Raw genomic sequence first — 15,402 nt, 5'->3', positions numbered from 1 at the left:
CACCCTCATGGGAAGCTCACAATTGCCTGTACTTCCAGCTTCAGGGAATTCAGTACCCTTTTTGTCTTCCATGTGTACCCCCACATACATAGCATACAAACACACACATACATGTGAGTTAAAAAAAAATTCTGTGGGTTATGGGAAAGGTATAGTGCTGAACCACATGAAGCAAAAAAGCCTTCAGAACTTCAGGTTGAAAGTATGCATAAAAATATGGTAGGAGCTCACTCCCATTGAGCCTCTGTAGTACCAGCACTTGGGAGGCTGAGGCAGGAGGATTGTTGAGAGCACAGGGTTGTTCTCTACTACCGAGTGAGGTCTTAGAGTAAAAGAACTGAATTGAGTCTTCCGACTATATTTAGTGTGGCAATTCTTCAGTTCATATGTATGTGTACACATAAGGTAGCAACTCTAAGCGTGAGCCAACCTTAGGAGCCATGGATGGGTATGGGGAACATTTAAAATCTCCTCGTCTTGTTTATCAAAGAAGGTACCCTCTTTCTATTCTGTATTTCATCTATCCTGATAGAAGATTATATATAGCATATTGACATTTAAAATATGAGGTGTGTCTGAGTGTACATTTTGAATTGTCATTTTAGTTTTCTCCAATTTTATGTTGTTCCTCGTTTTTACAAATCCATTTTCCTGTTCCGCCCAGGGTCTGGATGCAGACAGTCTCCGAGTGGAGCCTCTGGGTGAAGATAATTCAGGTGCACTCTACTGGTACTTCTATGGGACTCGAATGTACAAAGAAGACCCAGTACAAGGAAGGTCCAATGGAGAGCTCTCCTTGAGCAGGTACTGTCTCTAATGTAAGGGCTGTGATAACTGTTCTATTTAGAATGCTATGAAAAAGACCAGGTATGATATTTCACACCTTTAATACCAGCATTTGGGGGGTGGAGTCAGGAAGATCTCAGTGAGTTTGAAGAAGTCGAGGACTACACAGAGAAACTGTGTGTGTGTCTGTGTGTGTGTCCGGGAGCAGGTGCTGTAAACGTTAATGTATCAGAATTATATAGCACTTTGTTTTTGGCTTGCCTGCAACAGGATGGCAAGAGTTTCATTCTGAAACACAGAGGAATTACTCTATAGCCTTTGGCACAAGACTGGTGAAAAATAATGTAATTTGAACTTGAAGTATTTGTAGTTGGCTTTTTCTTTGGGCCACCAACCAGCTCCCAGATAAAGACACTTAGACTTACTAATTATGAATTAGTCAGTCTTAGCTTAGGCGCTGCTAGCTCTTTTAACCTGTTTGTATTCTATGTTTTGCCTCAAGGCTTTTTGCCTTTCTTTCATTCTGTATGCCCTACTTTTCCTTGCCTCCTCTGTGTCTGGCTGGCCAGCTGCCTAAATTTCTTCTACTTACTCTCACCTGCGTGCAGGTTCTGCCTATACCTCCTTCCTTGCTGTTGGACATTCATCTTTTTATTAGATCAGTCAGGTGCCTTATATAATGTCAAACAAGCAACACATATTTACATAAACAAATGCAATACATCTTTTCATAGTTAAACAAATATTCCACAGGTATACATAAGAGATTACCAATAAGTACTTGTATAGTACCACAGACGGTTGAATACAGCAAGCTTTGAGTACTACTTTTTTTCTATTAGGATTGATAATCTGCCTTAGGAACTTGATGATCCACCATCATTAAGTGCTTCCTAAATAAGTGGAGGCCTCATTTACATGGTGTCTAGAATGATGCTAAGCTCTGGTTTATTGAGGCTTCCTTACTGCTATGAGCAGTACTTGCTATATGAGCAGGGGGTTAGATGTTACATTTTAATAAAATGTTGGTTTTCCTTTATTTTACAATTTTGTAATTCCTCTGAAAGAAAAATCATGGTGTCTATTCACTGTTTCTGCTATTTTGTATAGTTCATTTTTGTATCCTGTGGCAGAGAATACTGTAATTACTAATACAAAAATTGTATTAGTTGTTAGTACTATGCCAAAACATTTCTATTTAATGATACTGTTTCTTAGGGAAAGTGAAAGACAAAAGAATGTCTCCAATGTTCCTGGAAAAACAGGCAAAAGAAGAGGAAGGCCTCCAAAACGGAAGAAAGTGCAGGAGGAGATTATATCAAGGTAAGAAATCTCTTTGGTCTGTATACACAGCTCTCATACTGGAAGGAACCTTAATTTCACCTTACCCTTTGCTTTATTATTTTTACTTGTGAGTGGACAGGACATAGGTCATAGCTTATGGAGACTTGAGTTAGAGTCCACATGAAATTGTCAGGCAACCCTGCCTGCATGACCCCTATCTATCAAGTTACCTTCCTCCCTGAGCCTCTTAGTTTATTGGATGATGCCCGTTCATTTAGTGAGGATTAAACTGAACAGGACAGCATATGGCAGTACAAGAAAACAGAGGTTGTGCTTAACCCATAATATTTGACAAACATTCATTTTACTGTAAATTTTAGATTTGTTAAAGTAGAACAAATTAACTCAAAAAGGGCAGGAACCAGGAGAAAGAAGCTTATGCAGAGCCCATAGAAGGGTGCTGTTTACTGGCTCACTCAGCCTGCTTTCTTAATAGGATCTAGGAACACCAGCCTAAGGATGGCACAAGTTGACATGCTTGCTTTTTGCTTTTTTTGCTTTTTTTTTTTTTTTTTTTTTTTTTAAAGAAATATAGGTGCTGGGGATCAAACTAGGCTTCTTAACATTTCTAGTAATATAGTAAACAGCCTCTTCTCATGAGATTAGAAATTCTGCTTAATTTAGATGCGTTTGCTGTTGCAATGGCAATTTCACAGATCCCCTCCCCCCAAAAAAAAACAACAACAACGAAATATTCCTAGGCTGAGGCAGGAGGATCCTAAGTTCCAAGCTAGTTTGTTCTACATAGCAAGGTTGTGATAGCGAATGGTAATGGAAAGGATTCTTAAGAAATCACATGGGTGAGGGGGCTGGAGAGATTGCTCAGCAGTTAAGAGCACTCACTGACTGCTCTTCCAGAGGTCCTAAGGTCAACTCCTCAATTCCCAGCAGCCACATGGTGGCTCACAGCCATCTGTAATGAAATCTGGTGCCCTCTTCTGGCCTGAAGGTCACATTCTCTTCTTTTCCTCCCTAATGTATCTGTAACAGAGAGAATTCTGACAGTACAATTTCTCTTCGTTGGTGCTGATGCTTGGGTTTCAGTCCTTCCATTTCCTGCATCAAGCTTACCAAACATTCTACTTTAATTTCTCATTAGAATTATTCTTCATAGGGGCTGGAGAAATGGCTCAGAGGTTAAGAGCACCGGCTGCTCTTCCAGAGGTCCTGAGTTCAATTCCCAGCAACCACATGGTGGCTCACAACCATCCGTTATGAGATCTGGTGCCCTCTTCTGGTGTGCAGATATACATGGAAGCAGAATGTTGTATACATAATAAATAAATAAAATCTTTAAAAGCAAAAAAAAAAAAAAAAAAAAGAATTATTCTTCCTAACTTTGAATTTTGAAAGCTCACCCCATCCCCAGCCACCATTGTGTAAACTGGGTCCAAACAAATTGAGCATGCCAGTGTCTTGTTTCAATTTTTTCTTTTTTCTTGTGTTTCAGTGAAAAGCAGGAAGAAAATTCATTGGTATCTGATCTGCAGACAAGAAATGGTAATAATGGTCTTTGTTGCTGTCTCTCAATTCAACACAATTCATACATAGATTATAGTGATAACACTTCCAGGCATTCAGTAGTTAGGATGAGTCCAGCAGTCTCCACTTTTTTTGCTCCGTCTCATTCTTTCCCTATACTCCATCTCATAGACACTTTAGATCAGAACTAGTTCTGTACTATTATTGGCACAGTATATTAAAGACTCAGACATTTGGGTGGGCAAGTAGCTTCTTGGAGAACTGCCTTTTAATTATCAGTGACATACATGCATGCATACATACATACATACATACATACATACATACATACATAGATTTTGTTATTTCATAAATCTGCTATTTTGGCTTTTTGAGACAGGGTTTCTCAGTATGTAGCCCTGGCTGTCCTGGAACTACCTCTGTAGACCAGGCTGTCCTGGAACTCACAAAGATCTTCCTGCCCCTGCTTCCTGAGTGCTAGGATTAAAGGAACATGCCATGCCTAGACTCTGGTTAGATTTATTCTGGAATCCAAATCCTTTAAATTTGGAGGGAAATAACCAATTTGCAGTGTCATAAAAAATAATACATTTTTAATATTTTTAAGCATTTGTAGAATGTTATTTTTTTCAGTCATAGTAATTATAGTTTTTTTTTTGCAGGCATTTGTCTAGTTACAGTTACAGTAATAGGAAAATAAAAAGTATGCATAATCCTAGCACTTGTGAAGCAAGGGCGGTAGATCTCTGAGTTTAAGTTAGTCGAGTCTATGATGAGACTCTTAAGTATAAATTATCATGCAGACATTGTGTAAAGTTCCTGTAATCCCAATGGTTGGGGGGGTGAGGCAGGAGGATCACTTGATTTCTGGAGTTTGACACTGTCACAGGGAACATAGTGAGATCCTATACTTTTTTCTTTGTAGGATCCCGAGGACCAGGCCAAGGTACTTGGTGGCTCCTGTGTCAAACAGAAGAAGAATGGAGACAGGTCACTGAGAGCTTTCGAGAGAGGACCTCTCTCCGAGAGCGGCAACTCTACAAGCTCCTCAGTGAGGACTTCCTGCCTGAAATCTGCAACATGATTGCCCAGAAGGTAGAGCCCGATGTTAATATTGTAGCTCATTCACCTGCTGTCCTTATCCTGCAGGTGATTTGTAATGTTTTCCTTACTTCTGGAAGTCCCATGTCCAACACCCTCCAGTTCTTAGAATGACTTTATGCAGAGTGGAACCTCCTTTCATTTCTCTATAGCTAGCACCAGGAAACGTGGCCTGAGTTTGCTCTCCTCTGTAGCACAGCAGGTGAGCCTTTGATGAACATTTGTCCTGGTAGGTCTGTGCCAGTTCCTTACCTGATTCCACCTGAGCTGTTTGTGGTTTCTCTGACTTTAGGGTAAAGTATATGAACTATATACTCCTTATACATGGCATTTTCAAACATTTTTCTGTCCCCTATGGGTGTTGTTCAAAAGCCTCATTTCAGATTGAAGAGATGGCTCAGGATTTAAAAGTGTGCAATGCCAATAGCTTCTTGATTAGGAGTAGAACTTTGTGTTCACTTCTTCTCGGTGCTTAGACTTCATTGGTACCTTTGTTCCCATTCCTGATAAAATTAAACATAGTGTCATTCAGCAGTCCCCAACCCAGCTTCTTTTTTTAAACTAGTTTATTTAATGTGCATTAGTGTGAAAGTGTCAGATCTCTTACAACTGTAGTTACAGACAGTTGTGAACTGTCATGTGAGTGCTGGGAATTGAACCCAGGTCCTCTGGAAGAGCAGCCAGTGCTCTCAACCAGTGAGCCATCTCTCCAGCCCCCCCCCCCAGCTTCTTAATACTGGCATGTGAGAACTAGCTCCACACCAAGTGAAAAGTACATTATAATCCATCATGTCTTAGGCTAAACCTAGACTGTAATGTTAATAGTGCTATTTTGGAAGCCCTTGTCCAGTATAACAGCAACAAATATAAGCCCAAGGACTTAAGTATGCTTAGCAAGTGCTCGCCTCACTGAGCTGGCTCAGCCTCTAACAAACAAGAGTAAAAAGAATGTAAAATGTAGCACTGTGGAATATTAGTGTGGACATCTATAAATGGGTTTAAAATGTATGTTAAATAGGACTTCCTGCTGATGCTAGATGACTAATGTAGTTATCAGAATCCACTGCCATCCTTTGTAGACAACATGTTCCCACTCTTTTAGATCCTTTGAAATGATACCTGTAGGTTTATAGTCTGTCTGGATGACTCTGATATATTTAAATAGCCAGGTGGTGGTGATGCACACATCTAATCCCAGCACTGGGGAGGTAGGGGCAGGTGGATCTCTGTGTATTTGACACCAGTCTGGTATACAGAGCGAGTTCCAGGACAATCAGGACAGAGAAGCCCTGTCTCAAAAACCAAACAAAAAAATTGTGAACGTCACTGAAAATAGATCCATTTATAGTACTTCAAAGTTTATCAGTAATCTTAGAGTTGTACATATTCTGTATGGAAAAAACCGAAACTGTTAGTATGTATGTGTTTTCAAATTCTTTTTTAATAAAAATAATAATTTAATTTTTAATAATATTACTCAAATATGGTGTTCCATCTGCATGTATACCTGCATGCCAGAAGGTCCCATTATAGATGTCTGTGAGCTACCATATGGTTGCTGGGAATTGAACTCAGGACCTCTGGAAGAGCTGCCAGTGCTCTTAACTATCTCTCCAGCCCTGATCTTCACATTCTTATTTATTAAGAACTATCTGTTCTGAAGAGAAAAGCTTAAGTGTTAGAGCCCACTACTCACATCATTACAATCTGAGCCAGTTCCCAGCATAATAAAATTTTTCTTCCAAAGCAGAAATGAATCTATATAAATACTATGACAAATCTAGTGTAATGGCTTCTATTTGTAATCCCAACATTGGGAATCTGAGTCAGAAAGACTGCCAAGAGTTTGAAGCCAGGCTGGGCTACATAGTGAGACCTTGTCTCATACGTATATATTGAATGTAGTGAAGGAGAAACAGTGTACAATTGTGTTGTTAACAAGTGAGTCAGTTTATTGGAAGCACTCTCAAAGGACCTTCATTTAAGTTCTTATAGCAAAAATGATTTTCTCAAAGCTGTAGAGATACTCGTCTATATAGCAGTCTTTGCTGTACTTGGCATTTAGCACTTGAGTTCATCACACTATGTTTTTATGAGCCTCTTTGTATACACTGTATTTCTTTAAAATTCTTTGGACTGGCCAGGCATCATTGAACATGTCTTTGTTGAGATTATAATTGTAACATTTCTCCCTTCTCTTTCCTTTTTCCAAACACTCCCATATAACCCTCCCTGTTCTTCAAATTTATGGCCTCTTTTTAATTTACATTCCTAAATACACCTGCTCAGTCCATACAGTGTTGCTTGTGTGAATGTTTTCAGGGCTGAGTGTTTGGCCCTGGACAGCCAGTTGGTGTGTTCTTCTCTGAGGAGGACCATCTCTCCCACTTGTGGTTTTCCAGCTTTCCTCAGTTGCCTGTGGTTCTTGTCTTGGGCTGAGGCCTCCTGGACTTTCCTTATTCACTTTGACATGTGCATTGGTGGTGTCCCCATTCAGCTCATGTTTGGGCAGCATGTTAGTGAGACTTAATAGCTATAGCTTCTGGCTTGACTAGGAGACACAGTTGCACAGCAAACTCCCCGATCCTCTGGCTGTTAGTCTTTCTGCCCCTCCCTCTTACAGTGTTCCCTAAGCTCATGCCTTTTATTCATCCTGAGGATCTACAAAGTGAGTTCCATCTTCGACAAACACCTTTAATCCCAGCCCTTGGGAGGCAGAGGCAGGCAAGTTCTCTGACAATTTGAGGCCAGCCTGATCTACAGAGTTCCAGGACAGCCATGGCTACACAATTACTGTATAAACCCATACTGCTTCATAAATAAATGCTCTGAGAATATTTGTTTTTTGTTTACTGATAATATGTGACACCTTCCTGAAGTATCTAGTGTGAATTAAATTGTTACTCACCATGAAGTGGTGGCTCATGCCTTTAATCCCAGTACTTAGGGCAGAGACAGGTGGAGCTCTGTGAGTTCGAGTCCAGCCTGGTGTATAGAGTGAGTTATGGGACAGCCAAGGATGTTACATAGAGAAACCTGTCTCAAAAATAAAAAATAAAAAAAAAATGTGCTTGCTTCAGCAGCACGTATACTAAAATTAGAACATTACAGAGAAGATTAGCATGGCTCCTGTGCAGTGATGACATACAAATTTGTGAAATGTTCCATAAAAAAAATCATTGTTACTCAATTTTTGCTTATAACTTATGGTATAATAGAATTTTATATCAACATAATCAAATTGTAAATAAAGGAAATGGTGGGTAACCTTGTAATAGTTAAAGAATACGATCATGTACTTTTAATTATTGGGTTTACATGCTAACCTATGGAGATCTATTGAGACAGAGTTTATAGAATTGTAAATTACTTTTGTCTTGCAGAAATGTAACTACCAATATTTATCATCTGCAGTGTTGCTGGAGATTATCCACCTTAATGGCTATGCCAGGGGTATATCCTAACATTAATAAAAATGAGCAAGTTTTTCTTATGATCTGTTTGTGTCTCCCCTCCCCTGTTTTTTGCTTTTTGTTTTTGTTTTTAATTTAGTTTAATAAAACATTTGACACATGTTCACTTTAAAAAGCCAAAAAGGGGCTGGGGGTTGTAGACTACTGAAAGTATTGGTTGGTGGATGGTGGCTTATAAACATTAGGTACTTAAGTTCAAATGTATATACATTGTCTACACAGAAGTTGATAGTAGATGGGTGTGGTGATGCACAAATTTTAGCCCAGCACTCCTAGCATTTGAGAGGAGGCAGAGGTAGTCAGATTCCTTCCTATACATTTGAAGCCGAAAGCTGGTAGTAATATATGCAGGAAACAATCATCCTTTGTATCAAGTATGGCAATCCCTCTTTCATATCTAATGTAGCAAAGTTTCGAGTGAAACTGGAGTTTTCTTCTTGTGCTATTTGCATGGTAAATTGGCAAGATTTCCTTTGGAAACAGTGCTGTGCTGGGGTTGTATCTTAGGTGTAAGAGAGAACTCCTACTGGATTGTGAGCTTTATAGAGGAGATGCTTGGTGAGGAGGAGACTGTCTAGGGAGTTTTGAAGAAGTACGAAGAGGATAGAGGATTATGACATCTTTGGTACTAGTGATTGTATTTCCTCTGGGAGTTGCTTATCCCCTCTTAAAAACAGAAAAGCTGTATTTGCAGTGTTCCTAAACAATCTGAATCAGGCCTTGTTGTCGTTGAGAGGTTTGTTTTTGATCCTCTTAGTTTACTTACTCTTAAAAGTCTTAGGACTTTGTATTAAGCATTTCTGGGACCAAATCCCCACTCCCAACCCCGTGTGTGTGTGTGTGTGTGTGTGTGTGTGTGTGTGTGTGTGTGTGTGTGTGTGTGTGTGTGTAAGCAGAAATGAACACCTAGAGTTTTGATTACATTTTCTTTGCTTTTGTGTGTGTGCCACAGTGCACTATGTATTTTTCAAGGATCAAACTCACGTAGTCAGGCTTGATAGCAGGAGCCTATAGCCTCTGAGCCAGCAGGAGCCTGCCTGCTACCTGCCTTTTAAAGGGTCATCTGATTTCAGGTGCTCCTGGTGCCTCTTTCAGAATCATTCCTTCCCTCAGGTGAATGTGATGAAATACAGTTTTCTCTTTGTCATTTAAAGACCGTTGGTTGTGCTTTTTTGTTTGTTTGTTTGTTTGTTTGTTTGTTTGTTTGGGGGGTTGTTGTTTGGGTTTTGTTTTGTTTTGTTTGGTAGTGGTGCTTGGTTGTCTACCCAAGGATGGCCTGAAATCCAGAATCATCCTCCCCTAGCTTCCTAGATGCTGAGGTTATAGATGTGCCTATTACAGCCAGCTGGAGAAGGAGTTTGCCTAAGGTTGTAACTAATCTTTCTTGCCAGTGATAAAGGTTTTAATAGGAAATGCTTGGTTGTCAGTGGCTTAGTACCTTACCCAGCTGAATAGTTGTTTTCCTTTATCATCCAAAAGATGGACACCTTTGGCCCCCATTAGATAAATTAGTCACTGGTGTGCCTCATGGCCATTCTGTTGGTGGCGGCCACAGGAGCAGCAACTATAGCATAGCTGAGAACACCCTAATCTATCTTTTCCTTTCTTTTCCTCACTTCTAACTGTAGGGAAAACGTCCACAGCGCACAAAGCCAGAGTTGCAACATAGGTTTATGTCTGACCACCTGTCCATCAAATCCATCAAGCTAGAGGTGAGTGTGTCTGAGAGTAAAAAAGTATATTTGAAAAGGGTAGTTCCCATTTCATTTCACATGCTTTCATTCATATTTATTATTCCTTGCCCTTAAAAAAAAAAAGCTTAATCTCAAATGTTCACTGAAGATTTTAGACAGGATTTCTCTGTGTAGTCTTTGCTGTCCTGGAACTTGCTCTGTAGACCAGGCTGGTCTTAGAACTTTTAGGATATCCACCTCCCTCTGTCTCCTGAGTGCTGGGATTAAAGTCGTGCACTGCTACTGCCAGGCTTCAAGAAAGAGTTTTAATATGTATAGTGTTTTTCTGGGAAAAGAAGATAGAAAAATGGAAGATTGGTGACATTCTTTTTTATCTTATGTATTCCTGTGTGATAGGCACATATTCAGTCTAACAGATATGAATGTGTTCTGTGATAAAGAAGTTCATGAATGCAAAGATGTAAAAATTTGGAGCCAGGGCAAGAAAGGGTGATTTAGGCAGACAGGTGTTTGTTTGGCTTTAGTGTGTGGGATGGCTAGAATTCTGATGGTGAGCAGTGGGTGTGGAATTAAAGCTGAGGATCTTCCTCACAACAAAAGCTGCAAAGCACAAAATGGAATGTATGGTCAGAGATGTGGAAGTGGCTGGCATGTTGTGATATATCGTGGGGTCTCCAGCTCTCATGCCGTGTTTGGTAGAAGTGAGAAATGAGGCTGTTGTTAGGTGCAACTGGTTCAGTGGAGATAAGCTGCTTAAGAGGCAAGTGCTTGCCTGGAAGTCTAGTTGATGACTTTCTCTCCTAAAATGGAAGGCAGAAAAGTATTCCCATTCTGTCACTGCATCAGGTGGGAACATGTTCTCACTTACCTATCTCTGCTCCAGGAAAGTAGCAGGAGGCCTGCTGCGTGTGCCCAGAAAGGCTTTTATAGCATGTTGCTAGTGTACTTCGTGTTCTCACAGCCTGGCTAGCTGTCATATTCTCTCTCCTGTTTATCTCCTCCTGGCACTATCCACCATTGCATATGTAGTGAGGTTAGTAATCACACAAAGCATTACCTCAGGTCACAGTTGTTTTCACTCTTTCACCATGTCTTGTGGTAGCTTGTGAAGTTGGGGAGTTTCTTTTCCTTGCAGTTACATTTTTGTGGCTCTTAATGAAAATGTCAACATGAGACCTTGTGCTCTTTGTAAATTTTTATTGACTTTATTTTTATTTAGGCCAAGCCTAATAGCATAAGCCTATAGTCCTACTACTGTGGAAAGCAAATTCAGTAGGATCATAAATTCAAGGTCAACCTGGAGTGAGATTCACAACCCTCCCTCACACAAATAAGGAAGAGGCATTCATTGGTTTTTACAACTCTTCTTTTGGGCTCTTTGAAACAAAAAGTATTGTTTATGCATGTCAGGCTTGTTCAAGCTCACAGCTTTGCCTTAGACACCTGAGTGCTCGGAGGTGAACACCACCACCGGTGGCTCCTTTTTCTTTTTTCTTTTTCCTTTTTGTTTTAAGACAGGGTTTCTCTATGTAACAGTCCTGGCTGTCTTGGAACTCACTCTCTAGATCCACCTGCCTTTGCCCCCAATGCTGGGTGGGACTAAAGGCATGCACCACCACTGCCCAGCACGTGGCTCCTTCTAAAACCCTACATATTTCTAGTTGACAATTTTGCAATGATTGGCTACACCCCCTGGTAGTCCTCAGCTTGGGAATGGCCTTTTGTTGTTGATACCCACTTTGGTTCTGAGTAGCTTCCAGCTTCTACCTTGGTAGGTTCTCTTTACCTCTTTATTACCTTAAACCTCCTTGACAGCTGTTTTCTTTATGCTCACTGCTTCAGGGAATCTTCCGTGCCCTAATTCATGCCTCAGATTACCTGGCAGTCACTAAAACCTCTTTGTGAGTGAAAGCAGAAGTTGTTTCTTTTCCTCTTTATAGGGGTTGTTATTAAATTCTGTTGCTTAGCTTGAAGTAAAGGAAACTACCCTGTGTAGTTTGTGTTGTGACACCTGCCGTCCTAGAGAAACTGACTTTTGTTTCCAGAGCAGAAAGTCTTTTGTCTTTTGATTCTTTTTGTGTATGCAGGCCCCAACCACCCAGGAGTCCAATACTAATTGCCTCAAAAAGTCTTTTAATTGTGGCTTCTGGGAAAAATATCAGTGCAGAGACACTGATAAGCCAGAGAATAGGGCTGCTGAAGTATTTGTGTCAGTTGGCCCTACTGGATGTCTAGGGAGCAGTTTTAGGATGGTGAGGTCTCAAGTGTGCTCCTGATGGCAAGGATAAGAGTGAATGCCTTGGGGTACAGAGCTTGGGCACTGCTTCAGCTAGAGCTTCTAGTTAATAATCCTTTGGAGGATTTCACAGTGGCTCCTTGTTAGCATCTCATTAAAATGCCTTCATGATTCTAGTAGGTCTCTTTCTTGCTTGTAAGGCATTTAAACCCCAACCACTATAGCATTTGCAGCTGACTCCTAACTTTTCTCTGAGAGAGTCTCACTAGATGGCTTTGGTTCTGAAACTCAAAATACAGCCCAGGGTGAATTTGAGCATGCTGTGTTTTTCCTGCCTTGGCCTCTTGATGGTAATCCACATATGTGCTACCACACCCAGCTGTCCTCTTTTACAGGGGAAGTATTTACAATGTGAGATAGTCAGAGAGGCTGGAGAGATGGCTACATGGCTAAGAGCACTTGCTGCTCTTCTTAGGATCAGAGTTTGGTTTCCAGGATCCATTTTGTGTGGCTCACAACCACATCTCCATCTCCAGGAAACCTGATGCTCTTTCTGCCCTCCATGGGCACTTGCATGCATACCTATACAGAGACACATACACGTAAATAAAAACAAAATTTTTTTAGTCATGCATGTTGACACACACCTTTTAATAATCCCACCACTTGGGAGGTAGATCTCTATGAGGTTAAAGCCAGTCTGGTGTACATGGAGAGTTCCAGGTCAGCCTGGCTCAAATCTTTTTGTAGAAAAGACAGTATGAGATTCACACATACACCAAGTGGTTAGTATTTTGGACTTCTTATTGTTGTTTGTCTTGTTGTACCAGCTCTTTTTTCGTTTAACTTGGATCTGTTTGGTGGGGCTGGGTGGGTGTGCTGTGACACTTGGGGGGGGCGGGATAACCCGAAGTTTCTCTCTTTGGTCCATCAGGGTTAGCAGCAAGTACCATTTACCATGGGTTCTATTAAATTAAAACTGAAGTGAATTCTGAGACTTAGAGAGTGCTCAGCACTGGCCAGAGGACTTGGATTTTCAAGGACCTGGTTTTTGGTTCCCAGCACCCACTTGTCAGCTCCAGTTCTGGGGGGATATGATGCCCTGTTTTCATAGGTATGAGGTGCATATACATACATGCAGGCAAAACAGTCGCATAAAATAAAAATAAAATCTTTAAAGAAATGAGTTCTAACAGGGAGGAGGAAAAAATAAATCCTTTGCTTAGGTTGTCTCATTAGCACATGCTTTGTCTTGAAATGGAAGCATTGTGAAAATAAGCAGAGATTTGCAGACATTTTCAGTGCAGATTATGGGTCACCACCCACCCCCAGATGCCTTTTTCAGATATCTCTTCTGTGAAGTTGCTGTAGAAATTCACATGAGGAAACAGGTCCAGGAAATGTGAAACAAAGATGGGTTTTTACCTGTCATGGCAATGGAAGTGATTCCAGATAAATGATCTGAGAACAGGGGGGATGACAAATAGAGTTGAATGCTTCCTGTAATCCTAATGGGGCACTTACTGAAAGTGGGTGGCTGCCGTGCTCTACACAGTGAGTCCCAGGCTAGCCAGGGCCACATTGTGAGACTCTCAAAAATGAAATTTAGAGGGTGAGGTCATAGGCCCAAGACAGAGCCACAGTCCAACAAAAGAAAGCAAGCAAAGGGAGGTGTGAGTTCTTACCTCAGTTGGCAAAAGGATTGGAGAACTTCCAAGTTTGCGTTTAAAGATGCTGTCAGTTCAGGTCACTTAGATGTTAATGTTTAGTGTGATTAGCATGTATGTTAATGTACAACCTCTGTAACTCGTATAATAAAAGACCCAGAGACAGATACTGGGCTTCAAGCTTCAGATCAGAAAAGCAAAGCAGCTGGCCACTAACTAGGACTGAAAGGCCATCCTGGCTCCACCAAACCTCAGACTGAAATCCCAGAATGCTGTGCTCTCCTCAACGAGGCTGGAGAATCCTGAGACTGAATGTCTTCCTGTCCTCAATGTGGCTGGAGAATGAATGCCAGCTCTGAGACTCTGTTCCTGTCTTACATACTTCCCTAATGCTGGGATCAAAGGCAAGAGCTCTGTTACTCTTCACTCTTGTGTAGGCCGAACTAACAGAGATCTGTCTACCTCTTAATTGTGAGTCCTGGGATTAAAGTTGTGTACCATTATTGCCTGACGCTTGAGGCAGACTTTTCTTTCTGAATCCTCAGGCAAACTTTAATAAATCATAAGTAATATATCACTACACACCACCACCCCAACCCCCCCACCCTGTTACAAAAATCTCATACTCTGTATCTCACTTGGTCTGGAACTAAATGTATGGACCAGGCTGGACTCAAGCTTATATAAATCTTCCTGCCTCTTGTCTCCCAAATGCTAGAATTAAAGGTGTACGACCACACTGCCTGTTGATTATAGTAATATATTTTTAAAACAATTCACTGTGCCAGGCATGTTGAGCATTTATTATAATCTCATCATTTGGGAAGTGGGAAAAGGAGAATTAGGAGTTTGATTTATTGTGTTTGGGGGTGGGGAGGTTCATGTGTCGCAGTGCCAGTGGGAGATGAGAGGACAGCTTGAGGGAGGGAGTCCATTTTCTCTTCTCTACCATGTGGGTTCCCTGGGTTGAATTCAGGTTGTCAGGCTTGGTGACACCTCTGTTCGTCACCTTGAAGTTGTACCTCTACCTCTCTTGAGGGCAGGGATTATAGACCTGCACTACCAGGACCAGTTTATGTGATGTTGGAGATTACCCTCATATACTAAGCAAGCAGCTGTCCATTTTCTTTGAATGAAATAATTCCTTTGAGTCAGGCTTTAATTTCCTTCCTTTCCTAGCCATGTTAGTTAGTCACTGATGTCTTACATACAGTATTGTCTTGAAGCTAAGGTAATGATCAATCATAGTGTCTGGGTGATGTTACCAGGAAGTTGAAATAAGAACCAAGGAAATAGGCTGGCAGTGTAAGGGTTACTGGTGGAATTCAGGAAAGGTGCCTGGCTTTCTGTTGGAGTTTGCGTTCTATTGCTGGGATAAACATCATGGCCAAAAGCAACTCAGGGAGGGGGACCTTGTATTTCTTACAGCCTTTGGTCTATCATAAGGGAAGTCAGAGCAGGAACTCTAAACAAGAACTGAAGTAGAAGCATGCTGTTTACTGACTTGATTCCCACAGCTCACTCAGCTTGTCTTCCTTCCTTCCTTCCTTCCTTCCTTCCTTCCTTCCTTCCTTCCTTCCTTCCTTCCTTCCTTCCTTCCTTCCTTGTCTGTCTGTCTG

The 15,402-nt window shown here is 41.0% G+C and overlaps 1 protein-coding gene and 1 non-coding gene across 4 annotated transcripts in view; both read left to right on the top strand.

Moving 5' to 3' along the window:
* The window catches only part of LOC100757228 (cat eye syndrome critical region protein 2 homolog), a 108,137-nt gene that overhangs the window by 73,435 nt on the left and 19,300 nt on the right, over positions 1-15,402 (top strand). For 2 of the 3 annotated variants that reach the window (XM_035448870.1, XM_027429315.2), the window contains exons 4-7: positions 665-804; positions 2,005-2,109; positions 3,581-3,630; positions 4,538-4,707. In XM_035448870.1, the coding sequence (XP_035304761.1) occupies positions 665-804; positions 2,005-2,109; positions 3,581-3,630; positions 4,538-4,707 (465 nt within the window). Of the gene's footprint in view, positions 1-664; positions 805-2,004; positions 2,110-3,580; positions 3,631-4,537; positions 4,708-9,814; positions 9,899-15,402 lie in introns of all 3 variants that reach the window. The other variant, XM_027429316.2, reaches the window with a different exon arrangement.
* LOC113837059 lies at positions 7,781-7,887 on the top strand. Its single transcript, XR_003487674.1, has one exon. It is a non-coding gene; the product is annotated as a U6 spliceosomal RNA (small nuclear RNA).

This window comes from Cricetulus griseus, chromosome 8 (genome assembly GCF_003668045.3).
Source record: "Cricetulus griseus strain 17A/GY chromosome 8, alternate assembly CriGri-PICRH-1.0, whole genome shotgun sequence".
NCBI classification, from domain to species: Eukaryota; Metazoa; Chordata; class Mammalia; order Rodentia; family Cricetidae; genus Cricetulus; species Cricetulus griseus.
Note: the sequence above shows the minus strand (reverse complement) of the source record. Positions and strands in the feature narration are given on the sequence as shown.